This window comes from Falco cherrug, chromosome 3, assembly GCF_023634085.1.
Source record: "Falco cherrug isolate bFalChe1 chromosome 3, bFalChe1.pri, whole genome shotgun sequence".
Lineage (NCBI taxonomy): Eukaryota > Metazoa > Chordata > Aves > Falconiformes > Falconidae > Falco > Falco cherrug.
The window spans coordinates 29,651,297-29,677,774 of record NC_073699.1 but is presented as its reverse complement, the minus strand read 5'-3'; the positions used below and the strand labels follow the sequence as shown (position 1 = coordinate 29,677,774).

Below are 26,478 nucleotides of genomic sequence, written 5' to 3'. Positions count from 1 at the left end.
AAAAGAGAGCACAGAGAGTAGTGTTTGGAGACCAAATATGTAAAAGCTACTACTGAATGCTGCATTTTGCTCTTATAATTCTGATACCTTAGGGGTTTAAATACTTTATATTAGTGCAATATAACTTTATGCAATCTTTTAAAATTATTTCTATAATTATGATAATGCAGCACTTAATTTCATATTTAAGTTTTTCTTTTGAATGGTTGGAACATAGCTTGCTGATTCAGAATATCTCAGTGTGAGATATTTAACCCCTTCTTTTCTTGCTTGTTTATCCTTGGAAGACTTTATATGTTATGATATTGGGCTCTTTATTTTCACAAATGTATGGCATTATAGAATCGTTTTATGTTAGTGGAAGTTCTGTGTGTTCTGATTTACTTTAATCATGAATATTGATTGATAATACTTTCTCTTATTCTGTTTGTTTCAGTTCCTATAGGAAGTTAACTTATTAATATGTTTTAATTCACTTAGTCATAACAGCTTCCAGTTTTTCAGCATTTAGGCCATATATCCTGTTTATTTAGAAAGAGTTGTTCTTCTGTTAGTAAGGTTTTAATTACATTAAATTGTTTTTAATCAATTTTAAGATGCTGAAAGAAGCAACTACTTGCAAAATGTAGTTGCTTTTATTTGTGCTTGTATGATTAAAGCTAATATTTAAACAATCTTACAGAATTCCGTCAACATGTTTATTACACTGTTAAAATAATGGTTCTCCTGGTTACTGTTTTTACATTTTTCACTCACTAAAAATGTATGACTGAAAGACTTTCAAAGATAACATGAGAACTGTACTATACATCTTCTGGGAGTGAAGCATGTGATTATCTTTAGCTAGGAAATCTGTCCAAAGTGGAAGAATCTGCTATTTCTAAAGTACAGTGCAATGTATCTTTATTTAACTGACATGCTTTAGCACGTGGTACAGCTATTCTCTTTAAATACTCAGAGGTGATAGGGCAAAATCAGCCCAATTCTTATATAGCTGACTATGGGTGGTTTATACACCCATGTTTAGATGGAGTGAAGCTATCTTAGCACCCAGGCATTATTTTAGCACCTATGATGTCTGCACATACAGAGGGAACAATGCAAGGGAGTTAAGTCTACTTTGAAAATGTCTATAAAGTGAAGAAGAAATCAAAATATATAACTCTGTGAAATGTCATTGGAAAATTTTGGTAAATTTAGACTCTTGAATACATCGGGGGTTTTTTGGCTGATTGGATTTTAATTTCATACAATATAAGTAGTCAGAAAAGAGAAAATGTTCAGCAATTCATGGTTTTTTAACTGACACAATACACGGAAGTATGGACATACTATGGGCAAATTGTCCATTCAAGAAAACGAAAGAATTTTTTTCTGTTGTTCAGAGGCAGTGGAAGGCTATTAGACAATACAGAACCATAAACATCCTAACTAACAGAAAATATGGTAGTTGATGGATGTTATATGCATACATTTTTACAGCAGTTTATTTCTTCTTTTTTTTCCCCTTGAAACAGACAACTGCAAAACTTTTAGATGGCTCACACCAACAGCATGGATTTCTTTCTCTCACTTACACCAAAGCTGTGACAAAAAACGTCCGGCATAAACTGATATCAAGAAATGAGCGAAGAACATTCCATAAGCTATCAGAAGGTCACACTGATGGTTCTCCTCACTTTCTTCATGAGATCCTTCTCTCTGCTCAAGCCTTTGATGTGGTCCTCTGTTTTCCTTTGCTTAATGCGATTGCAAGTATTTTTCAAGCCAGGTTGTCAAGGAGCCAAAAGGAGAAAAGAAAATCACCAGGCCAACCTATGAGGACTCATGCTCTAACTTCCCGCAACTTGCCATTGATTTATATCAACACTGGTGTAATAAGAGTCTTCTTTCCCAAAAATGAGGAAGATCATCATACTACAGAAGGTACAGTATTTTATGGTAGAGATTTTTCTGTTCATTATTGTAGATGAATCCTGCAACTTAGTTAAATTGCTGGCCATTGCTATGGCCTTCAGTTTTAAGGGTCAGAGATAGGAAAATCTCACATTTATGCTATGTCTCTGCAGATCTGCTGGAAAGTTGGTTTTAGGTACTTATTTGACCTTTACTTTCCCGGTATCTATAAAGCTTGCATTTAAAATGTGGTTATTAAAAAAAAAAAAAAAAAAAAAAAAAGGTCAAGAATTGTGGAAAGAGAACTTTACCCAATTCTGCCGTGGTTATTCTTGTGTCAACTCTAATTGTGCTGATACCAGTTCAGTGTTCCGTAGATGCCTGTTCCAGCAATGGAGCGTAAGCAGGAAACCTTAGCTGTTGTAGAAATTAGCACCTAGAAAATGGTGCAATAGCAAAGCAGGTAGATATTCCAGTTGAGTTTGAAGAACATTATTAAAATGTACTTTGTGATTGATGCCTAACAGATGATACAGTTTGTAATTTATTTAGCAAGTCTTAGTTGAAGCTGTTCAGACTTGTTTATGTAACAGGCTTTCAGATATTTAGAGGTGTGGATAGCATAAGCTGTTCTTTCAGACAACAGTAAGTAGCCAATTGAACTATGGATAATCTTTTTTTTTCGGTAAGAAATTGTTTTCCTTTAATATGTAAAATACATTTACACCCCTTTTACAGACATTATATGTAAGTAAAAAGATGCTGACATTAAAATTACACCATGTAATAGCTAGTAGAAATGTGATAATTTCCATTACCAACAATTCTTTTAGAAATTAAAAAAAAAAAAAAAAAGTGTTTTAGTGGTATCATGATATGATTACATAAGTCCTATAGGTATGGAGGTTTTTTTACCATGATGTGTGATAGCACAAATATAATCCTAAGAGTATAGTCTTAAGATTTTTCTCATAACCTAATTGTGAGAAGTGCAGACAGTGAGAATTTACATAGATTGTTTTTTTGCCAGCATCCTCTACAATTTTCCAACTGGGAATGCTGAAAACACAGTAAGATAAAATTAGACTGGCTATGTTGGCAAGAAAGAATTATGATCCTAGTTGGAAGGGAGTTCTAGGGCATGCTGTCAAGGAAATATTTTTTTTTTAAAAAAAGTGTTTTTATTGCTCTGTAGCTGCATACTTCATAAAAAAGAAATGATACAGAAATTATAAAGAACTTTGTCTTGTTGCTATCCCTTGCTTGAAAATGTATGCAAAGAACAGAATTGCCATGGTTAAACATGGATGTAGGAAGAAAAATTATGTATGCTTTTAAAGAGTAATGCTAAAGATTAGCTTTACTAAATGAATAAGAAACCTAGCTAATCTCCTCCACTGGAAAATTCTAAAATATTAGCACTATGAAAATCAGTACCATCCTTGTTCATTTCTTCTTTCACCCCAGATTTTCCCAAACTCATCTGTTCTGAAATGTAAAATAAATTGCTTCTCTCTTCTACCGCTTATTGTCTTCAAGAACAATAGAAATTAGAAACAGTAATAAGGAGTAAGAGTTGAATATAACCCGTGTTACTGTTGTGCAAGGTCAGAAAAGTTATATGTTGTGGAATTATGCCCCCATAAGACCTCATTCATTGATTAAGAGAGATTTTTAATCTAATAATATTTGCATTATCACTGCAGTAAAAGTAGAACAATTACCTCAGTTTTTCATCTATTCAGTCATCTGCTGTGCATACCTTGTACCTACTGATAGCTATGAAAACTATCCTCCCAAAAAAAAGCACATGTAATTGTGACTTTGTGTCAAGTTAAAAAAAAATAAAAAGCAAATCTGTTCTATATTGTTGCAATCCAAAAGTAAACTTGCACAGTGAACTGTGGTACATAAACACTGTGAAATAATCAAAATCATGGATTTTCCCCTGAGGAATTTACACACATGCATGCACACATATACCCACACAATTTTATAACATTTTAGTTTCATGGGTTTTGCAGCAGCACCAGATGAACATTTGTTTTTCTGGTGGACTTCAGGACAGTATTTTATCCTAGACAATAAGCAATACTGCTTTCCCTCAGAGTTTATTTGTTAATATATCAGGTGTGTCTCAAGCTCTGGCCAACAGCCCACACTTAGTGAAGAAGTAAAGACAACTAGATATATAAAAGCAATATATAACAAATAGAAACAAGAATTACTGCATAGCAGAACACTATAAATAAAAAATGTGAATTGCAAAAAACTGATAAGAAGTGGTGAAGACAGGGAAAATCCACATCTGGCTGGTTGAGGACAATAGAACTTTTTTTTAGTGTGTACTAGGAGCAAAACACCAGGAATCAGTAGAAAGGACATGATAAATTTGTTGATAGTGAAAAAGAAAAGGCAGCATACTGAATAAACGTATGTCCTGCATTTGTAGAAGTGATATATTCTTGTCACATGAGCATGACTCTCTACTTTGAAGTTTGTCATAACATATGGTCTGTAACATCCTCCTTGCTTACTATTAAACAGTTTCAAATCAAGAGTAACTTGTGCTCAGGGATCTTAGTCTGCTGAGGCTAATTTTTAACACGCCTTGGAAGAGCAGGTTTTAGACAGCTGGAGGTATATTTAGTAAAATGAAAAGTGTGATTTTAAAATAAAATGAAGACAGGTGCTTTTATTAGTCTCCCTCAGAGAACATAAAGGAAAAAATCAACTACAGGATTCAGTTAATGGAGAATTACATATTTGTTACATGATAATAAACATGGTTTTATGGAAAATTAATCTTGTTAAACACATCTGACTTCCATTCTTTATTATGGTTTCAATTCTTAGCTGATAAAATGTTAGCAAAGTTTTGATACGCTCTAGAATTTTGTAAGGAGTTTGACATTGTGTCTCTTGGTATTCAAATTTAAATACATCCCCATACAATACCTGTGGAAATGTTAAATGAATTAAAAATGGCCAAGTAGAAGTCTAAAAAAACGACAAAACCAAGTTGTCAGTTGGGAATAATAAGTGGAATTGGTATTTAATAATCTGAAAGTAAGTATAAAACCATTGCTGCTAGCATCAACGTATGTTGCAAAGTATTTCCAGAAGAAAATAATGTTAAGGACTCTATAGGCCATGCATCTGGATCACTGCTTATATCACTGCTTGTTGAAAATATACTGAATCTTTTAAAGCTCATGTTAAATATCAGGGAAACAATTTATGCAGAGTATTTATTCAGGACCGGAGAGGCTCTCCTGGGAAACAGTGGGTGAAAACAGTTTAAGGGTCACAGTGGACATAGTGAAATGAAATAAGGAAGGTAACTGTATTTCTGTATGTGGCAGATAATTGAATATCATGTCCAATTTGCTTTCTGTTATAAAAAATGGGTGTTGGTAAAAGTGGAGAGGGTACAGAAGAGCACCACAAACGTTAATAAAGTGCTGAAGAAGAAGCCTTACCAGGAAGGATTAAAAGAGCATAATGTTTTTAGCTCAGCAAAGAGATGACTGAGATGAGTGGGTTAAACCAAGTGAGATTCTGAACATTATTATGCTTGGTTATGTAAGGTTTTCCAAGATTGTACTTGTGTAGCGTAGAACTTCCACCCCCCCCCCACCCCCCCCACCCCCATTTTTGTAATATATTTATAATGACTGTGGTTATGTTTACTACATCATTCATACGTTTTGAAAAGCTAATGACATCATTCATCAGTTACTGAATGGAGATATGAATTCATCATCCTAAGTCATGACTCAGATTACCACTCATTAGAAACCAGCTGAAAATATTAATGCCTGTAGTGCTTTCTGAGATTGACTTAATTTCTTGACCTACAGGAAGCTGTACACAAAAGAACCATGTCCAGCCTTGAAAAAAAAATCCTAAAATGCTTACATAATAGAGACCGTGATGAGTAGTCCTGTGTTTATTTTGCTTTGCAGTGTGTGAGAGAAAAACTAAAATTCTTAGCCTAAGATATATTTTATTAAGAACCACTTCTCAGATTAAGGCATTTTCCACCTAATTAAGATGCAATTACAATTTGAAGTATATTTAATACCTTTGCTCCTAGTTCTTATGTGAGTATCAGGAAAAAAAATCCAATATGTTAAATGTACAGTGGCAGCAATTCTAATACTTGGTACAATGCCTTATGTGTTTTTTGATGTAAAAGTTGAAGAGATGGTTTCTGATTTAGTCACAAACAAGACTTTGTTGTCAGCTTAACTTTTCTACCTTAGTTCTGGCAACCAAACCATCTGTATATGGTTTTGCTCTGCTTTGGGGATCTAAAGAATTTGACTTTGCTTTTTAAGTAGATGATATTCTTTTACGTAAATCTCTTCTGTTGTGATTTAGTTGTGTGTTGGAACTTGTGTTACCATTCTGCTGCATGTTTACTGCAGCATTCCCTACAGTTGTTTCAAAGTATTTTATTAAAATTTCTGTGAATTATGTGATTTCATATATCTGTTTAAAAATATACAGATGTGTATGTATAGCTGCAAAGCATGGTGTCTTATTCACAGATACATTAACAGGTCTGAAGAAGCCATTTTTTAAGCTCATAGATTTTGCTAATTCTTTCCACACCAGGAATTTCACTCTTCAGTGGAATATTTAAACTATGTTCTGCTACTATCGTTTTGTTTTCAGAACTCAGATATGAGAGTCTTGCAGAATTTCCTTGGGCATGGGAGTGAGTGTGATGTTGTTCCGTCCTTGTTATGTGTCACGCTGGTGTTGCAGTGGACCATTTCACTTCAGATGATGAACTCTTTGACCTTGCATCACATGTTCTCAGGGGCCTTCCTAGTTACGATGCAGTCTTCTGAGCAGAAACTTATCCAAATGCTTTCTGTATGTCTGTGTCTGCTGAGAAGGAGATGCAGTAGACTCAGTCTTTTCCTGTAAGGAAAATTTACACACTTTGTTTGCTACAAGAAATGCTGGTGTTTTCTGGGCAGAACTTTTTGGTTTTCTAGTATGACTACTGCTTTTAAAACTAAGAATTTGTACATGTGGGTGAAATTTGAATATGATAGAGATGAAGTAGAAAATGGAATTTTTTCTTCTTGGAATAATTTTTTTATTGATGTGAAATTTACTGTCCAGTACTACATCTTGTACTTTGTATATGTGTCAGATTTCAGATTCTCTTGTTTCATTCCTTGTGTTTGAACTTTTCATGTGTGTTGCAACCCATACCAAATGCTTCTAGGATGATTACATCGTAATATCCTGTAGTGTTTTACATCTAAAGGACCTAGGCCCATATTAAAAAGGGTGTATGATTCAGAGTGTGTTACATGCTAATATATCAGCAGATAATTATTGGACAAACAGACAGATCACAAAGTAGTCTGTGGGATTAACATAATTTTGAACAGAAAAAAAAAAAAAAGCATCAGAGAAAATGAGAAATCACAGACCAGGATTTAGTTGCGTGATAAAACTCTGTGGGGAAATTAAATGACAGTAGCTTTGTCTTAGGTATCACAACAATGCTATTAATTTCATGGCTTTTTTTTTTTTGCACTAGTTGTTGCTCCTGAGCAGAACTGAATCCTTAGGAGACATTCTTATTTAGATTTTTATAAGAAATAGGTTTTCAGCATTTCTGCTATGTGCATTTGACTTCTAATCAAACATATTTTCTGTTCTCCTAACTACAGCTAATCCAGCAATTAAAGAAGACACTTTGGTTCTCAAGATTGGATCTGTCTCTATGGCTCCTCAGGCTGACAACCCCCTTAGTAGAGCTGTGCTCAGAAAAGACATTTATCAGTAAGTGTTGGGGGAAGGGGTTGGGTTTTAATATATGGTCTCAGAAAAATTCATTTTTGGGAGAAGTTAATTGATCAATAAAACTGGTACGTGCAGCCTGTAAAAATACTTTTCACATACAATCTTTTGATATTCAAAAGCAGGTTTTTCTGATTTTCTTCACTTGTGGGCTTTCAAATCCATTTAGACAAATCAAGTTCTTCTGTGAAGTGCTGATGAATAACAGAATTTAAATGTCAAGTCATTATAAAGCTTAAGCTCACAGATGAGAACATTTTAAGAGGCTTTTTTTTATTCAGCTACTACTAAGTTCACCTAAGAGGAAAGGAAATTTTTTGCGACTACCAAAGTGCTCAGTAGCCATATAGTGTGAAGGAGATAGATCTTAATAATATAAATGGTAAACATATATTCAAACTGTAGGTTTCCTGATGTCATGTAGATCAAAGCTGAAAAGAAGGCAAACTTCTAAGGACCTCTTTGCCAGTAAACACATTTTCTGTGAAAATGTCATGCTCTGGATTGTGTCACTAAGTATGTGCAAACCACACTAATCATATATAGGCAGCAAAACTGGTGAACATATGTAATCAACATGATAAAAGTAATATATGATCCTTAGTAGAGTTGGCACTGTTGCCAGACATGAAAGTATGGTTGCAAATAATACCAAGTGAGAAAAGTCACAGAAATACAGATGAACAAGTGTCTTATACTTCCCGTTGGTCTGTTTTTCAGATGTGGAAATATTTTTAACTACTTCATAGTGCTCTTCAATAGAAATTACAAACATCAAAATCTTTTCCCAGCAGTAAAACATTTACTGCCTAGAAAATGACAGCAAGTTTTACTTTTTGTCAAGACTGGGATTTTTAGGAGACCATGAAATATCTCCAGTTTCACTTCTGATCACTTAGAAGTTGTTAGAGAGTCTTTTTCTTTATATTTCCATGTGGAAACATTTAAATTAGTGGGTTTGGTTGTATGTTTAGTTATAGTAGTTTATAATTTATTTTATTTTTTTTAAAATGAGCATGGTATCTATTGTATGATGGGGTTTTCGTGGATGAAACCTTGCAGCCTGGCACCAGCAATCGCTTTGGATGACAGGGCCTCATCCAACTCTCAGTGCACCCACAGATAAAAGAGATATTTCCAATGTTTGCATAGGCTCTTCCTGCTTCTGCCCTCTTTGTCCAAGGAGACTCTTGGAGAGTTATAGAACCAAATGTAGATTCTGCTCTTCTCACAGCAACCAAAAATATATCAGAAAAATCCCTTATGGTAGAGTGGAAGCTGCAAGTACCAGCTTCCATAAGGTCGTTTCTGTCACCTAGGGGAACTATGCAATGTTCCTCGTATGCATGCCATAAGTCAGTGAGTAAGCAACAGAAAGGATGCAATTTAAATCTAAAATCAATGAAGCTCTGCCAGTTTATGTGTTTGAGTCTCGTATCTTTGCATCTGTGGCTTTACCTGAAATACAGAAATTCTGTGCTTTTCAAACCAGAAGTCACTCAATTGCTTAAAGATTCTGTTGTCTTTTTGCATTATGGGTTTCTGGGTCTTATATACATAAATGTCCCAGACTAGGTTTGTGCAGTCTATATTTGGTTTTCATAGTTTTATACAGTTACAATATGGTCCAGTCCTCCTTTAGAAATCAAGACAGCAAATGAGTAAGGTAGAAATAAGCAGTGGGCCACAGACATCTCTCATCTGACTGTTACTGGTTTCTTTGTAACCAGTCTCACAACCTCATGCCTCCTGTGTCTTTTTCTGAGAAATGTCTGCCATTTTCAGTAATTTCCTCTAACTGCTTCAATGACCATTCTTCTAATTTCTCAGCAGCTGTCATATGACTCAGTCTTATCTTTGTTCCTTTAATCATCCAGTTATACTAGCTTTAGTGTTTTTAAAATAACGTCGGGGCAGAGTGTCAAGTTACTTTGCAGCATTTTATGAGACAATATTGAAGTTGGTCGTGGGTGGTCGTTTGGTTTTGGGAAGAGGGTTGCTATTTTGATCTGTTTAAGCAAGCCTCAATGCTTTTGAGCAATATAAAGAAATATTTTTTAATTAAAAATATCAAGATTCCAGTTTGGAGTTGAAGTAGATGCATTTTCTAAAACATATTCTTTGATCCAGAACATACTGTAGTTACAGAAGCATGGTTGGAGATAGCCATTCATTTTCTTACATGGCAGTCACTGCTGTTAGACCAGTGGAGTGAACTTTACCATTTGTCAATTTTTCTTCAGAAAATAAGACAATACAAAGGTTTTTGTATTGTTAGGGCAGGAGACACAGTCTGTATTCAAGGAAGAAAAACCAACAGTGGGATATTTTTAACACGAGCCTGATGTTAGTATTTATTTCTCCAAATATGACAATTTTTTTTGTAACTCAATACTTACCCTTTTCAACCTGCCCACAGTAGATGGTACTAGATAGCAAAAATGTGTAACTGGAGCTAATACAGAATGCTTAAAAATCAAGTAGTAAAATGAGCAAACCCACACAATGTGTAGCTCATGTATTTTGGTGAAAGATTTCCCAGTAAATATCAACAGAGGTACAAGTAGTACAATATCCAGCGTGAGAGGCTCTAGAAAAAAAAAAGTAATTATAGCAGCCTGTTGATTACTGAAGAATTAGCTGCTACAGCATTCTAATAATCCCAACATGTCATCTTCTGGTCTTTTCCACCCTCTCTTCTCCTGTAATTCGCCGCTGCTGCTTTTAATAGAATAAAAGAAAATAAATTGTTGTCTGAACCACTGTCTTTGCAGTGTTTCTGGAGTGGGGATACAAACTTAATTTGTGGTGTCACTTTGGTTTAAACAGTCTTCTGTTTAGGTCTGAACTACAACCACATGCAATTAATGTCACTTTTGTAGTGTTTCATGAGAAAGAAGAATTTTTGCTTCTCATTTAGAAACTGTTCTTTTAGGAAAGGCAGAGAAACTTTTTCTTGGCTAAAGGCTGAATAGAATCCCCAAATATCTTTTAAATTTGTCCCATAAATTTATATGTTAAAAACTGAATATGCTCATATATCATTAACAGAATGCCAGTGCATGAAAGGTAAATCTTGTATGGCTGCATACTAAATAAACTGGGGCGCTTCTTGCCTGTAAGCTGAAGTGGCTCCATCTGTGTCTTGGTTTACTTAACTTGTAGAGGGAACTAAACTGAAAATAGAATACTGGAAAAACAATATGTCCCAAAAGTTTGGGCACAAATATTTTTTTCAGGTGATTATTGGAAGTTGGAAAGGAATGTATTGACATAGTAACTTCAGTTTTCTTATACCATATAAAAATTAGTTTTAAAATAACTATTCCCTCTAGTAGAAAATGGATTAATTTAGTTTTGACTGTTGATACACATAATAAACAAAGATGCGTGTACCATTACAGTAAATATATGGCTCCTGAAATTTCACATTTTTAGCTGGTCACAGTAAGAGACAATTTTTCCTTTTCATTTTTTTTTCTACTAAATCCTAGGAGTTGGTTAGTTTGTTTTTAGGATTTCTTCTGAATTTCTGATTCTTAAACCCCAGCTAAGGTGTGTTTGTCTTCAACAAATATGACCAGAATTGTATGTTGCCATCAAGAAATTGCTGGTTCTGTGGAGAACTCTTGTAGATACCAGAAGAACTTGGGACAGGGCACAAAATAAAGGTGTTTTTGCATAAGGATGCAAGTGAGGCAGGTACCTAGCCTGGCTAAAGAGGGGGGGAAAGCAGTTAGTTAAAACTGGAGGAGTCAGATAGTCAATGAAGTTTCTCCTACACAGTGAAGGAGAGCGCCACATTTTTGGGGGGTTTAGCTACCTGATCATATTGAACTTGGGATTGGGGGAGCTGCTGCTCGGAAACGACTTAGCAGGCTGCAGAAAAACAAGATGATGTGGTCATTTCTTGCCTTGTGTAGTCATGCTGTGTATGAACAGCATGTGTATGTTAGAACTTGTGAAGTGGCCAAATGAATGGTCAAATACATTTGACAAAACAAAGAAAGGTCTAGCAGTTTTGGTGAGGAAGAGCGCTGAGACAGGGAAATCATGTTAATGCCCTGATGGAGTGAAAGCCAGTTATTTGGTATCCGAGAAATTACATTGGAGGGACTTTTTATAAATGCTGTAACTACAGGAAAAAACAGTGATCTCTCTGGAGGCAAAAAAAATTGCATTTCTCAGTCCTGGGCTCACTCTTGTTTGGTGCTGTGGTGTCTAGTAAGATAAAAATTCCAGCTGAAGTTTTTTTCCTCAAGATCTTCATAAAACTCTTCATCTATGGACCTTTGGTACCTAACATCAAAGATATGCTTCTGCTACAGTAGTAGTGTAATGAAATTAAGAACTAAACTGCATGCCAGCTGCACAGAGACTTTTCAGTTGTGTTTGTAGCAATGCTCTGATCACTTTGGAGGACATCAGTTACAGTTTATTAGCAGTGAGCACTTCTCTAAAAACATAAATATATGGTTTTATGTGGAGAGTGCTACAAGCAGTTATGTGGCTGATTCTGTTAAAAAAATCCAAGGGAATCAAAGAATCATGGAATAATTTCAGTTGGAAGGGAATTCTCTAGTTCATCTCATCCAGCCTCCTACTCAAAGCAATTTAGATCAATTTGCTCGAGTCTTTCTCTGGACAACAAACCTAGCAGATTATTTATTAGTTTGTTAATCACTTGTCACAAGAACAGACTTTTGATGGATATAAAGCAATTCTGAGGGCACCAGGCCAGAAGGTCCCTTTCCGTGTATGGAGATGGCTGCAACAAACAGAGTAGCATCTCCTGGGGTAGCTCAAAATGCCAAAATTCTTTCTTTGTGCGTCTTCATGTGTTTTCCCTTTGTCATTTCCTTAGTTCTTTCTCTTTTAATACAAGTGTCTAGTGTAGAATATCAGCATGAATAAATTATAATGCTTTAATGAAGTGGAACTAATCAAATGTGTCTGTAGTCATCTTAACCAGTTTTCTGCCCAATTAGCTCACATTCTGTGAGATCATTTTGTCACCTTTTTAGATTACAACAGTATTGTCCTGTATATACAAACGGTGTTTAGTGCAATTAAGCTGATCATAGTTGGAATCTCTGAACACTTTTAGTTAGTGGAAACATGACATAAAAAGGACTGAATTAAAAAGTGTGTATGTTGGGGGTTTATAACAATGAATAGCACTAGCTGTGGTAAGTACCAGCAGAACTGGACGTTATCAATAGGGTAATGGCTGAGAACCTCATCACAAAAACCAGCAATTCTATTTCTCTGACTGAAAAATAAAAGGATGTAGATGCATGGCTCTGCTTAAATATGAAGCAGCATGGAGGTGAAATAGAGATGACATTTAGTTCTACTTCTGAATTGGGATAAGGGCCCTGCTATACCAAATACTGTGCAAATTGCCTGCTTGGTTATGTAGATAATTGCCAATCATCCCCAGCATGGTTGTTTTAGCAAACTGACATGAAACACTGTTTAATAGAATTTTAGGGAGTATCCATGAACAGATAGAATGAAATAGTTTTAAGGTAAAATATTGTTAATACAAAAATGAAACGACTGACAAAGAGCACAGAGAATACAGGCTCTTTGGAGGGTATTGTGAAAAGCCTTGCTTATAAAGTTCAGAATTAATATTGCTAAACTATCAAGTTCTGAAACTTTAGTTGAAAGGAATCACAAGCTTTCCTCAGCTTGGCTAATAAAAAATCTAATTATTGTCTACACTCTGGATTCATCATTTTTGAGATCCAAGGATTTCACTCATGTCATACATCAAAGCTTAATAGTCCAGGTCTGAATGTTCCATGGTCATTTTCATGTATAGATCTTTCATAGATCAAAGCATAAAGCTGTCCTTAGACTGTTTTCAATTTATGAATGTAAATGGAAATTCTTTAAACACCCCCACCCCCAAAAAAATTACATGTAAAGAATTTAATCATGAAAAGGTAGCTGTAAATTATTTCTTATTTTTTCATAAAACTTTTCATCAATACAAGTCTTTTTTATCATAAATGTCTAATCTGCTGTGTTCATCATTTTTATAGTCTACTGTTTTCTTTTGACACTCAAACATTTACAAATAACAAAACAATGTTGTTTCTCTTATAAAATATCTGCTATTTATCTTTATTTCAAGGAGCTTTATCTAGAACATGCATGTAATAATCATGTAATGCCCACAAAAGTCCTTCAGTTAAAAAAGATGAGTAATAAACAATTTTCTGTGTCTGTGCTGATAGTGCTGGAGTGAGCGGAAGGAAAGAATGATGGAAGGAGTTTATGCAAGAAGCACATACATAGCCAGAAGTCTGTGTGGAAATCTGCTTTTTCTTTCAAATGTGGTTTGGAAAATCAACTGCTTTTCAAAACTTTTCAACAGCACCCACATCTATAAGCATCTTCTCTTCAGAATATTTTTTTGTTCAGTATTAAATTGCTTTGGGACATGTTTGTATTCAAAAAACTCTATCTTTAAATTATTGTTACAAAAATCCTGGATTTTCTGTAACTGTGGTATGAGCAAAAAGGTTCGTTCTTGATGTTTTCCTTTTAAAACCAATTAACAGTTAGAAAAAAAATATCTTTTTTCATTGAAATTTAGTATTAACAGAACTAAATGTTTCCTAGACTGCAGACCTAATATGAATAATTTCCTTTTAGGAGCTGATTATTTTATAAAGGTTCTAATGGAAAAATTCTGGTTTATTTTTTTGAATACTTCCTTGAAGCTTATTTGGTACGCAAACAAGGAGTTAGCTAATGCTGAGCGACCTGAGTTTCTTTATCTTTTTCTTTGAATAAAGGCAACAAAGATAATCAGTGAAAAAATGTATGCATGTGTAGTTTTTGATGGAAATGATGAGCCGCTTAATAAAATGTGCATATATACCATAGGGGATTAGAAAAAGTGAAAGTTACAGTGCATCATAAAATCTCTATTGCAGTTTTTCTTCAATTTCAAAAGGATCAAAACTGCAGAGGTAATGTTATATAGAAAAGAACTTTTAGGAAAAAAAAAATCTTACTATTTCAAATGGAAATATTTCTTTTATTACTGAGAGGTTATAAAACCGAGTTAAGCTGGCACCATTTTCTGTTCTATTCTTCCTGTGTTAAGTAAAAAAAAATTGTAACAGTATTTTAAACTTGTTCCTGTAATTTATTTTCTAATTTTTCAGATTTCAGACCAGGATGTTTTTATTCCTCACAATATGTCTTCTTTTTTTAACAGGGTTATATCTACATTTAATTGGGATATGCAATCTTAGATTTTTTTGCATAGATCTTTAGCTTTATTAATTGTTCAATTGGGATTTAAATCAAAATGTTCATATTAAATAGCAAGTTCTAAATACTGTCCTTTGCTATTGTACTTGAACCCATGGGGTTTTTAGCATAAGGACCTTAGGAATGTCACGTATCTTCCGTAAGAATCCTATACCTCTCACTGGAACAGGGCTTGGAAGTGAAGACTTTTCCTGCTTTACATTTCTCTCTTCTTCTATCTTTAGTAGAGAGGATGAAAAAGAAAAAAGTCTGCTTAGACCTTTCGCCCAGTAAAATATTCATAAATATGGATAGCATTACATGGAAACGCCACTCCTAATTAACATTGGCATGTTTGACTCTATTGCAACAGTTATTAATTTAAAACCCTCAGTGGAAACTAATTGTAAAATAACAGCTGGAACTGCCCATTTAGTTTCAGAAATGTAGCTTGTTAATTATCTAATACCAAAAGCTATTCAAAGCTAAATTTGTATTCAGAATTCAACTTTTAGAATGTTCAGCTTTAACTACCAATCTTATTTTTACTTGAAATTTCATTAATTGTGAGTTTTACTATAATCTGCAATAATACATAACTAATTTGCCTAAATACAGTATTTGAAATACTTTTCCTTTTAATTGGATAGTCAAAATAAATTTGTAATAAGAACAGCATTTCTCCAACTGTATTTTCTATTTAATTAATCAGTTTAATTACTGTGTGGTCAATACACATACCCACCTGATGTTTTCTCTTTCACTTAGTAGCACCGAATCTGATTCTTATAGTACATTTTAATTTCTTTGTACAGTTCCTCGTAGAAAGCAAAATGAAATATGCTTTATAGAAACATTCCTGCGAGAGAGTGCTGGCATTATTATGCTATTTAAGCATCCATTTGATGTTAGTCAAGGCAGCTCTTTTGGAAACCTTATTAAATATGTCAGGGAAAAAAAATGATCAAGTAACTGTCAATAAAGAATGAATTCAAAGGAATAACCAATTCATTCAAACAGAGCAAAGGTGAAATCTGTAAAATTGTTAAAGTTATTTTTTTGAAGTCTCCTAGTAACTCTCAAACAATGTGTGTATTAAATAAAATATTAAAAATAACATCCCTCCTCAATGATTTATTGATACTTTCAATTTTGTTTTGAGAACTTAATATGCATTCTATCTGCAAAGCTTTTCCTTTTAGTTGGTAATGCTGCTCCTACTTGGCTGAGGTATTTGCACAACTGTGTTCCTCACCCCAGCAGCATCCCAGCCCTCTGTGAGGAGGAGGGGGGATGAGGTTACTTTTTTTGAGATACACAGAGATGCGTTTTGTGCCCAATAGTCCTGCTGTAGACACAGGCAGAGATTTCGAAGAGCAACTTCACAGATTTCTCAAATTCCTTCAAATTTGACCTGGAAGGTCATGGGAACTTGCATACATGTTTGGGAGGGATTCCAGTGGTGAGGTGTGATGAGGAGAAGCACTCTGAGCTTGGGCATCTTGTGAAGGTGCCCATTCTTTAGCAGTGCAGGGCAATGCGTTAGTCTCCTCTGGCCTCATGTATCAGTGCCAGGTCAATGCCTGACCAGCTATGTCTGGCTTGCACACACACTTCAGTGGGTAAATTATGTCTTCATGCTCCATGTTCAAGCCTTATTTTGGCCGTTTGCCTCACTCTAGTCCACTTGCTTAGCAGTGAAGGAGTTGCAGGAGAGTGAAGATCTCACTATTAGTGCTTAGGGCACTGCATTTAGTTTTTCTGGTAAAGCTTTTGAGTTTACATTGTGGTTATGATCGTTTCATTATTTAGGTGTAGTTCATTCTGACACCTGTGTGTGATTTAGAACTAAATTAGCGATAGGTTTCCAGACTCCTTTCCAACTGGCCTGTAGGTTCAGGTCATGAAATTCTCAGGTCAGACAGTTTAGCTGTGAAGCTGGGAGACAGGCATGAGAGAAGCATCTCTTCAAAAAAGGAGTCTACAAAGTGTTCAGTGCCGTATTTTATATAACTTATTGTAGCATGTACTTCATTTCTTTGACTATTTAATAAAGATGCTATCATTTAACAGCTTAAGGTCAGAAGTAAATAGCAGTTGTAAAGTGAAACTTCCACAAGGGCATTGCTTTCACTGTTGAGCTAGTGTGCTATACTTTGTTCTATAAAAAGGCTTCTCAGCTGTGGGTGATCTTAACTACTGTATGTTCTGCAAAGTCAAGGCGAAGGTAAAGATACGTGGCAGCCTGAACTCAGAGTTTCCTTGATCCTGTGATATTTCTTGTCTCAAACACTGGTTTAACACAGTTCATTAGTATTTGCTCTGTGGTATATATGGAGCTTGACGCATGAAGTTCATACAACTTCAGTTTTGAAATCTGTAATATGTTTATGGTGACTGAGTGGGGGAGAGATTAGGATTTCCTTTGTACTGGTTTGAAGTGCTGTTTGACATAGTTTTTTCCATTTCCTTTTTTCCAAAAAGCTGCAGTTCTGCTGTGATGAAGCCTGTTATGGTGAAGCTAATCAAAATAAATTCAAACAAATAAAAATTTGTTTTAATTTTGGTTATTTTTAATCTTTTTGAGCTTTTCATTGTATTCTATTATCATTTTATATACCGAAATGCTAAATATTTTGAACTCCTTGCCTTGATATTTCCTAATCTTTAGATGATAAGTACTTGTTATGCATAGTTGGTTGTGGGGGCTTTTTATTGAGACCTTAAGGTTATTGCACTTCTTGTCATCTTCTCCCTAGCAAGAATAATTTCTTCACCTAGTTTCATAACCTTTTGCACATTTTAAATTAACCCCTCAGAAAACTCATGTCTCTCTCTGTTCTCAACCAGCATTGAAACACCCCTTCTTCAGGGAAATCAGGTTGTGTAATGATTTGCTTCCCTTAACTCCAATAATGGCCCTTTTTCCCATTTGAAAATATTTTTCAAACTCTTAATTCTTTCCCAAATTAATTATTGATTTACCATGGCAGAGAGAAAACATGTCAGATGTTTGAAGAGCTATTTGAATAGAGAGGTCTCTCAACCTCCCACTGAAGCAACTGATGTGCAGACTAGCCATGCCCAGTGGAGGGGCTAAAGGAGTGAAGCATGGCCCTGGGCTTCCTTGGGCAGCCCAGAGTCAGGTGGGCATAATCCTGATTTTTAATATTTCTTGAAACTATGGTTCTCTTTGGGCAATGAGTTTTGTGCCCACCTAGGTTGCAAATCTAAACTCAAGCTATTCTAAGAGACCTACTTCTCTTTGCAGCGGTGTGGTCTTGCTGGTTGTAGTTGTGTATAGTGAGCTGGCTGAGGGAGCTGATGGAGGCATCAGGCAATTTTTTCAGTCAGGTCGTTGCCCTGAGCCTATTTATTGTATAGTCACACAGGCATTAGCCCTAGCAGAAGGGTAGTATTGCAGCAGCCTGGGCTTAGGTCAGTTAATCTGCCATCATGCTTGGGGCTTTTGAAATACAGCATAGAATCTGACACTATGAACAGAATTTTAATAAAATTCTCAGATTCAGTATTAACGTTATTAAACAGACTGTAACAGTTTAAAAAAAGTAAACAAAAAAAGGCACAGAAACAAAGAAAAAGAAGACATTAAATACCATTTCAAAATCCCAGGATACCTTTCACAGTTTACATGCTCAGCAACTTGAATGCAATGAAAAATTTTCAGATGAGCTGTAAAACAGGAAAATAAAAGGTAATCTGAAAGCTACAAATATTTATGTGAGTTGTTGTATGGTTTATGTTATAAAGCAACATTATTGAAGTTTTTACATTTCTTTTCTTCTTTCAAGTTACCTCTCTTTAATCATTCCTTTTTTCTAACCAAGTAGCTTTATATTTTGCTTGTTACTGTAAAATACTGGGGGGAATGAGCAGAGGTGTTTGGGTTCCTGTTAATGTGGGAGAAAATAAATAGTTGGTCCTTGGGAATTAATGTCATTTTAAGAGTTGGAGGGGTTCCCCTATGCAAGTTACTAAAGTAACGTTAAATTATTTTACACAAACTGCTTATAGTTTCTTCCCAGGATTTCCTTTGCTGATTCTTAAAATGTATGTTTGAATCCACATATCAAGGTTACTTTTCTGTTTTACATAATGAAAATTAACATCCAAAAGTCTTGGCTGTGATAAATAACTGTTGTAAAATAATTCAGAAAAGCTTTAAAACCCTTATTATTCTATACAGTTTTCTTCTTAACTGTTTTTGAGTAAATATAATTTCAATCAGATTTGGTTTCAACAAATGTTTTGTTAGTTGTAAAGTATTTTCCAGTAATATATAAAGTGAACTTTTTTCTTTGTAGTATTTTTAATTATAACAGCATCTCAAGTTAAATATAATGCAAGTTGTGTGCTTCTGTTACTGGGAAAACCATATCCCATTTGTAATGAGACATTTGTTAACTTCTGTATACAGATTGTGGTTCATTCCATAAATATTTGTGGGTTCTCTGATGTCCCTCACAGGGTTTTATCTATGACAAATTCATACCACAGTTCTTAAACTACTTTTTGGATAGAAGATTTCTTTCTTTTGCAAAACTGTTTTCCAGTGTCTTTCTTTTCCATTTAACATTTTTAAGTGTTCCTACTTTAGTTTTCAATTATTTAACAAAAAGGATTATGAAAAATATACAGAGTGGTTACATGTTATTTGAGAATATTTCTCTATGGGATACTATTCAAAGCTCCCATGGCAAAATTAAATTCTTGTTTCTGTTATCCTGAACAACTCAGATTGTATTGTTTAAGTGAGTATGGTTCCTTGCCCTTACTGAAATTCCAAGATAACTTAGTGCTCAGCCACCTTCAGTACAGTCAAAAGTCACGTTTAATGTTTCTTATGTTTAAGCTCTTACTGTGCACACTACTTTATCTCCCACTATTACTATTAAACTTGATTATGCTGCAGTAAAAAACAGATTTAAAAGTTATTGTCCTTAAAGATATAAATACATCACTGGGGTATTTTTTTTTTTGGTTTTTTTGGTTTTTAGGACTGGTTCGTATTCTTATGGGGTTTATTAGTTGTAGGACACAAAGACAAATGTAGCATTCTTCAGCCTCTCAAAACTTTTTTCATACCCTCTGATGCGTTGTTGGGTTTTTTTTATTTCTTTGAGAAGGCAATGGCTAACACTGGTATGTTAATGGCTAACACAAGTGCATGTTGAGAGTAATAAAATACAGAGATAGTATCAGGCATCTCCATTGAGTTCAGTGTCAACGATTGACATAAATCACATATACTCCATTTTTCTGGTATGATAGTGTGTGTTCTCCAGCAATAAAAATCATATAGGTGTGGGTGGAGGTGATACAAATACAACGTCGGAGTTCATAGATATATGTTGTACTTGCAGGATAAGAACAGAAGAGATTTGAACTCTTCCTGATAACCAAAGTTATTTAGCTAGTATTTAATCTTTGTATGTGACAGTGTTTCAAGGAACAGGAAGAAAGTTGCAGATTAACAAAACCAGCTGCAAAGCAAATCTGAAATTTTTCTGTTTCCCAGTTTAAGGTTGGATGTGTATATATGTTTGTGTATATTAAAGCAAAACTCAGAGGAATGTAATCCTCTGGTATGTGTTGGTTCAGACTGTCTTTCGATATTTTATTCTTCAGACAGCTTGCAATGGTTGATTTTTCCATGTTTTTGGCATAATAAAGAAAAAAATGCTTGATATATTATGTAACTGCAAGTGTTGTAGAAGTTGCTTTCTAAAAATAATTCTAAAAATCTACATGTTGTATTCTTCACACATTGCAGCTCATAAAAAATTTAAGCAACTACATTTACTAAACTGGACTCAAACTAACTACAGATGATAGAATTTGCTGTTTTCCAAATGGGCAGTGTAGTGAGCTGGGTATTTGTGTGTGTGTGGATTTGTTTCTGTGTAGTGTCCTTGCATATTTTTTTTTTTTGGCTCCAGGCAGAAAGTAATACTCAGTTTTCTTCATAACCAGTACCATTTGTATGTTTTGGATGACTCATGGAGTCGGTTCAACTACCAGACATTGCAATCTGTAGTCTTCATGGTCAATGCTGTGAATACGCGGGGATATTATGAGTAGATGAGGATGACTTTTGCCTAATACTGCCTTGTAATTGGAGCTTACTTAAAACCTCTGTTAAAAAAACATCTCTAACAAGCTTTGTGTACATGGTGAATAGTAGGCTTTAGCTGTTTTGGTGTGAAGGCTTTATATTTAATGTTTACAAATGCAGTGGTGTATTCTGTGGCTTCCTATGGCAGGATGTAGGTTTTTAAGAATATGTTGCCTCCTGCTGCCAAAAGTTACTTCAGCAACAGTTCATAATGAATGAGAACTCTCTCAAATCTGGGCTCTGCTTGTTGTCCTTTACCTGTTCTTTCTGGTTCTCTTAAGATTTTTATGTATTTTATACTCTTGTCCTAAAGGTTAGTTTTGATGTCAAATTCCTAACAGGTTTCATTTGTTCTGGCTTTCATCCTTTAAAGCATATTCTAAATATTTTAAAAAGCCTCTACATAAATAACCTTTTTTAAGTGGTGCATCTGTGCAGATGTAAAAGTTTACTTTCAAAGAGTTCAACATATTGGTATCACAGTTTAAGATCTAGCAGTAGTATGCTTTTATTTTAGAAGTTACCAATGTATTTTTCATCATAGAAGAAACAAAAAGCTACAGTCACTTCAATCTAAAAAAATTATTTGTAAATTTAAGTTGCAGTAATTTTATTTAATAATATGGAGTAATTAGTGCATTTAAAGTTGACTGTAAGAATAGGACTCAAAATGTGTGGCTTATAGTCATAGCTTGGCTACAGATTTTGAGGCAAGAATCTATGTATCAGAATTTTGTTTGTAAACTGACCTTTCAAGCAGATCTCTTGAAGTTTTGCTGCATCCTTCCACATCTTCTGGATGTTTCACTGAATGGACTAATTTTTTCCAAACATCTTTCTTTCAGTGGTGTGCAAAATACTTCTCAGTAGCTTTAGTTTCTTTTAGAAAACCTTCCTAGATTTCTAGGAAGTTTACACCCTTTGTCAAAGTTGTTAGTTCTTGAAAACTTTCTCCAGTGGTTGTAAGTTGAGAAGAATGTGCTTGACTTTTAGGTGTGGTTCGGTTAGTCATACTTTGAGAAAGAATAGAAAAAAATGTAGTAAAGAGGAGATGAGGTCTCTAGTAATAACATACCTAAAAGCTTTACTTTGAATCCCAGAAAGAAAATACTGGTGAAATACTGTCAAAAGGTGTATCATAATCTCCATGATCAAAGTATGGTGTAGTGGAGCACTTCCTTCCTCTGCTTCAGTCCTCCTGCGAAGCCAGAACAAACTGGAAAATGCTGGTGGGGAAGTGCTTTGTTGAAGAGGGTATTTTACTTTCGTAATGGAAGAGACGGATGTTCAAAAGCTTTTTCTGAGAGGAAAGGAATCCCTATAACAGATCTTATGAAAGCTGGAAGGTTTTGGAACTATGCTTTATCGGGTTCTCAAGCAGTTGACAAAAAACCTACAAAAATCTATTACGGAATAATGCAAGACAAGGGAGTTTGAGGGCACTCTGTACTTTGTTATGTTACAAGCAGAATTCTCTAAGCAGAGAGAAGAGAATACTTAGATAAATTGTGTGTTGTCCTGTGTTTTGATAACACTATCTTGATTGTTCAAGTCCTAATATTTTATAAAAAGAAGACAGGAGAAACACCAATGTGAACAATTGCCTTTCAGCTCTTCATTTTGTCTTCAGCATTTTCATTCCTTTAAGAATTAAAATGAGCATGCCTGCCTTTACATTAAGCAACCTGGAAATGCTTATTTAGGATGTAGTTGATTAGTATCAACTTTCCTCCAGAAAGAACTAAACATGGAAGTGGAGGAATCATTTTCTATATAACCGAGGTCTTGCCTGTTGGTTAGCTTCTGTCTGTGTAGCAAGAATTCCAGCCCACAGCTATGTGAACTCAAAGGTGCAGTTGTCTCTGGAAACTGAAAGTGGTAGAACCCTTGCTATTTTGTGGGCGCTGATGATTTTACATTGACCTCTGAAGTCAGGACTTATTCATTATATAGGACATAGCTGAAGAAAAGCAGTTGAATTTAATTTAAATCATGAAATGAAAAGTTCAGACTTACAGGTACAAATATTCAAGATGTGCTTTCAGGAAAAGTAATTTTATGGAGGTATAGTATATTTAAAAAAGGAGGAGGACTGGGAAGAGTGGGAGTACACCAGATTCCTTGTCTGAAAATAAAATGCAGTCCATGCAATTATTATGCAGACATGCATCATGTCGGAAAAACGAGACTTTGGCAATTATCAAAGAAAATTGACATTCGCTTATGCATCAATATCTTCAGAAACCTGTCCATTTGCAATGTAAATTAAGAGGAAAGCTGGAAAAGAATAAAGCTTGAAAACAGTTGAAATACTGTTTTCCTATGAAAGTAATTCTACATTCAGGCAAACCTGAATTTCTCAAGTAGGCTAATTGTGTTTTCAACAGGAAGTTTATAAGCTTCTCAATTGGGTAATCGAACAGTCACTTGATTTTTGCAATGGCTAGGTGTTTTTTACTTCCTTTTCTAAAGTTGTCTTGACACCTCTTAATTTTCCACGTTCAACTGCAAAAGGATCATTTCAACAGCTGGAGATTGCCCCTTTATTCAGGATTAAAGAGTCATTCTTCCATCCAGCCTGTCTTGGTGCATTCCTGAGGCAACTTGAATCTTACTTTTCATGCTGGTAAATCTAGATAAATCTAAATATTAGGATCATACAATATGTATTTATTGCATTTCAGAGTGGAGAAACAACAACGAGTCTGGTTTCAAGACACTAGCTGTGCCGAACTGGCTGCAATTTCACTTGTGAGCTGGGGGAGGTCTATTTGAACCTCCATATTTTACTCTCCTCTGCTCAGTTTTGTGTTTAAAACTATTTTAAATAAAGTGACTCTGCATTTCTGCAGAATTCCAAATTTTCTAATAAGATCCAAAGGCATACTGGAGATAAGTTCAAGAATATTCAATTAAAAAGTAGCATGCCTTAAGCGTATCATTAGAGCCTTAAAACGCACAAAAAAGTAAAGATTCAGGTACTCCCATACAGCTTATAATGTGTGTGAAAGCTGCCATTCTTTGCCTTTGGCAGGGAATGATTCGTGTGGGATGATCAGATTCGTATAGATGGCTCTGGTTTCTTCTACAACCTGATTAGAAGAAGCTTGAAACTATACTGCTTTTCTAGTCAGATCATAATCTTTTACTTTCATTTACTGCATACAAGATAAATTTTAGTTCTTTGGGGAAATGTGAAATACATACTACTCAATATATCCTTATTTTGATATGATTAGGAATATTTTCTGCCTTTTGCAGTGCTAAGAATCACTGAAAATAAATTAAGATATTTGCATCTCTTTTCTCCACGCCCCCCTCCCGAAGTGTGTTTAGAAGTAAACTCCCCTTCAATATATCTTGTTAGCATAGATTAACATTGAATTTGGAAATGCCATTAACAACAGTTTAATGGGATTTTAAGGAAAACAAAATACTAGTTTTAACATGAAAGGTAATACATGTTATAAAGAATATGGAATGAGTTTTCTACCAGGACAGTTTCCCAGTGATATTTAAAGGGAAAAAGCAGTGCAAGGACTTCAGAAAAGAATTAAAGGAGGGAATTTTGTTTTTAAGACATGGCTATTGACATATTTTACATCATCATATACAGTATTTTAAAAAATAGTTCCAGCTTGCCATTATGAATACAATGATTCTGCAAAATGAAAAAGAAAATACAAGTGGCATCTTGAGAAACTAATTTAATTAGTGTTAAAGATAAATGTGAACTGACTTGGAAAGTTAAATATTTGTGTTTTACAGTAGTTTCTTGTTGTATTATCTATACTGTAAACAATCTGTTACAGTATACACGTGCTGAAAATATGCATTTGTACACATTGTTTAATATAAAAGAAAAGATGGTATTAATGTATTTCTAACATTCTGCTCTATTTTGTATAGAATTTGATTGATGTCCAGGTATGAGTTTGATATACTGACACAACAGCAAAAAGAAATCCTGTCACATGTCAGCTTATCAAACACACTTTGGACAGTATGTCTTCTAGCTTGTACCACTGTACCAGGTTGTACCACACCATTTAGAGAAATTCCATGCATCAGTTATGAAGACTGTTCAGTGAAACTCAACCTCAGTATTTCCAGGTGAATTTATAGAACATCTGAAAAGTCTGAGGTATTGTACCACTAAACGAGGTGAATCAACTAAAACAAAGTAAAATACAGGATGAAAGCAATAGGAAGATCACAGGTTTGTTTACAATAGCTATGTGATAAACCAAGTACACATGAAATATTTGAAAAATCAATATTAAAGACCCTTTTACTCCCAAACAACATTAAGTTTTGAGATAAAATTATTTCTACCATGAAACAAAAGCATAGAAGTCTTTGGGTTACATTGTATTTTGGCTTTTTTGCTGACCCCCAGCCCAGGCTTCCACTCCACCCACTTAAACTCTTCAGGCTCTCTCCTCACTGGCTCTGTTTAGAGAAACTCTATTCCACTTGTTTTTTCTAGAAACATATGGCATCCAAAAATATCAGACAGAACTTTCTTTGGAATTGTGCATACTTATCATTTATACAGTCTGTCAACTGTATATTTATACTGCGCTCCCTGAATTTTGGTGAATGCTTCAAAACTATAACAGGATTCCTCAAACTGTCTAAACATTAAACAGGATGAAAATGAAAAACTGATCTTTAAAAATCCAGACTTGCTCATGCTGTTATATTTGCTGAGGAATTTAAACAATAAAATTACAAAAGTAATTAAACAGATGACATCTAAATGCACAGCTGCAAACTTTAGCTTTGTTTCATTTTACACTTTTTTTTTTTTTTTAGAGACTGAAATTCCTTTATGGTTTACCATACCTTACCGTCATAGGATCATTCAGACTGTTCCAGATACAGCTCTAGAAGGCAACTGTACTGCAGAAGTTCTTCAGCCTCTTTGTTGGCAATTATTCTACTAGAGCCTTTGGAACAAGGGGCTACTTTTAAATGTGGTCATCTCACAGGATATGTAGAGCATTTCCTGCTCGTAGGACTAGAGGAAGGAAGCACAGGGCCCAAATATTTGATGTGTGATCTACTGTAACTCCTTTCATGTGTTCAGTAGCTTTTATGTGATCAGTTCACTGCTACCAATCTTAACCTTGGTGTGGTCCTGTTCACTAAAATCTGACCTTCCCAAATGGTTAGCAAGTGGAATTATAGTATTACCCACCTGGCACCACCACTATAATTAATGGTAGTGAGGGGGTGTTGTGTTTTTTTTTTTCTCTGAATATATACCTACTGGGTTTCAAAGTAAAGATATTTAAATAGTTACAGAAATAGTATCTCAATTTTTAAATTACACT

The 26,478-nt window shown here is 34.7% G+C and overlaps 1 protein-coding gene across 8 annotated transcripts in view; it reads left to right on the top strand.

Annotated features, from left to right (window-relative positions):
- The window catches only part of VPS13B (vacuolar protein sorting 13 homolog B), a 478,367-nt gene that overhangs the window by 279,652 nt on the left and 172,237 nt on the right, over positions 1-26,478 (top strand). For 6 of the 8 annotated variants that reach the window (XM_055706070.1, XM_055706071.1, XM_055706068.1 and 3 more), the window contains 2 exons: positions 1,518-1,926; positions 7,599-7,710. In XM_055706070.1, coding sequence (XP_055562045.1) covers positions 1,518-1,926; positions 7,599-7,710 — 521 coding nt within the window. Of the gene's footprint in view, positions 1-1,517; positions 1,927-7,598; positions 7,711-13,976; positions 14,138-26,478 lie in introns of those variants that run through there. The other 2 variants (XM_055706073.1, XR_008731554.1) reach the window with 2 other exon arrangements.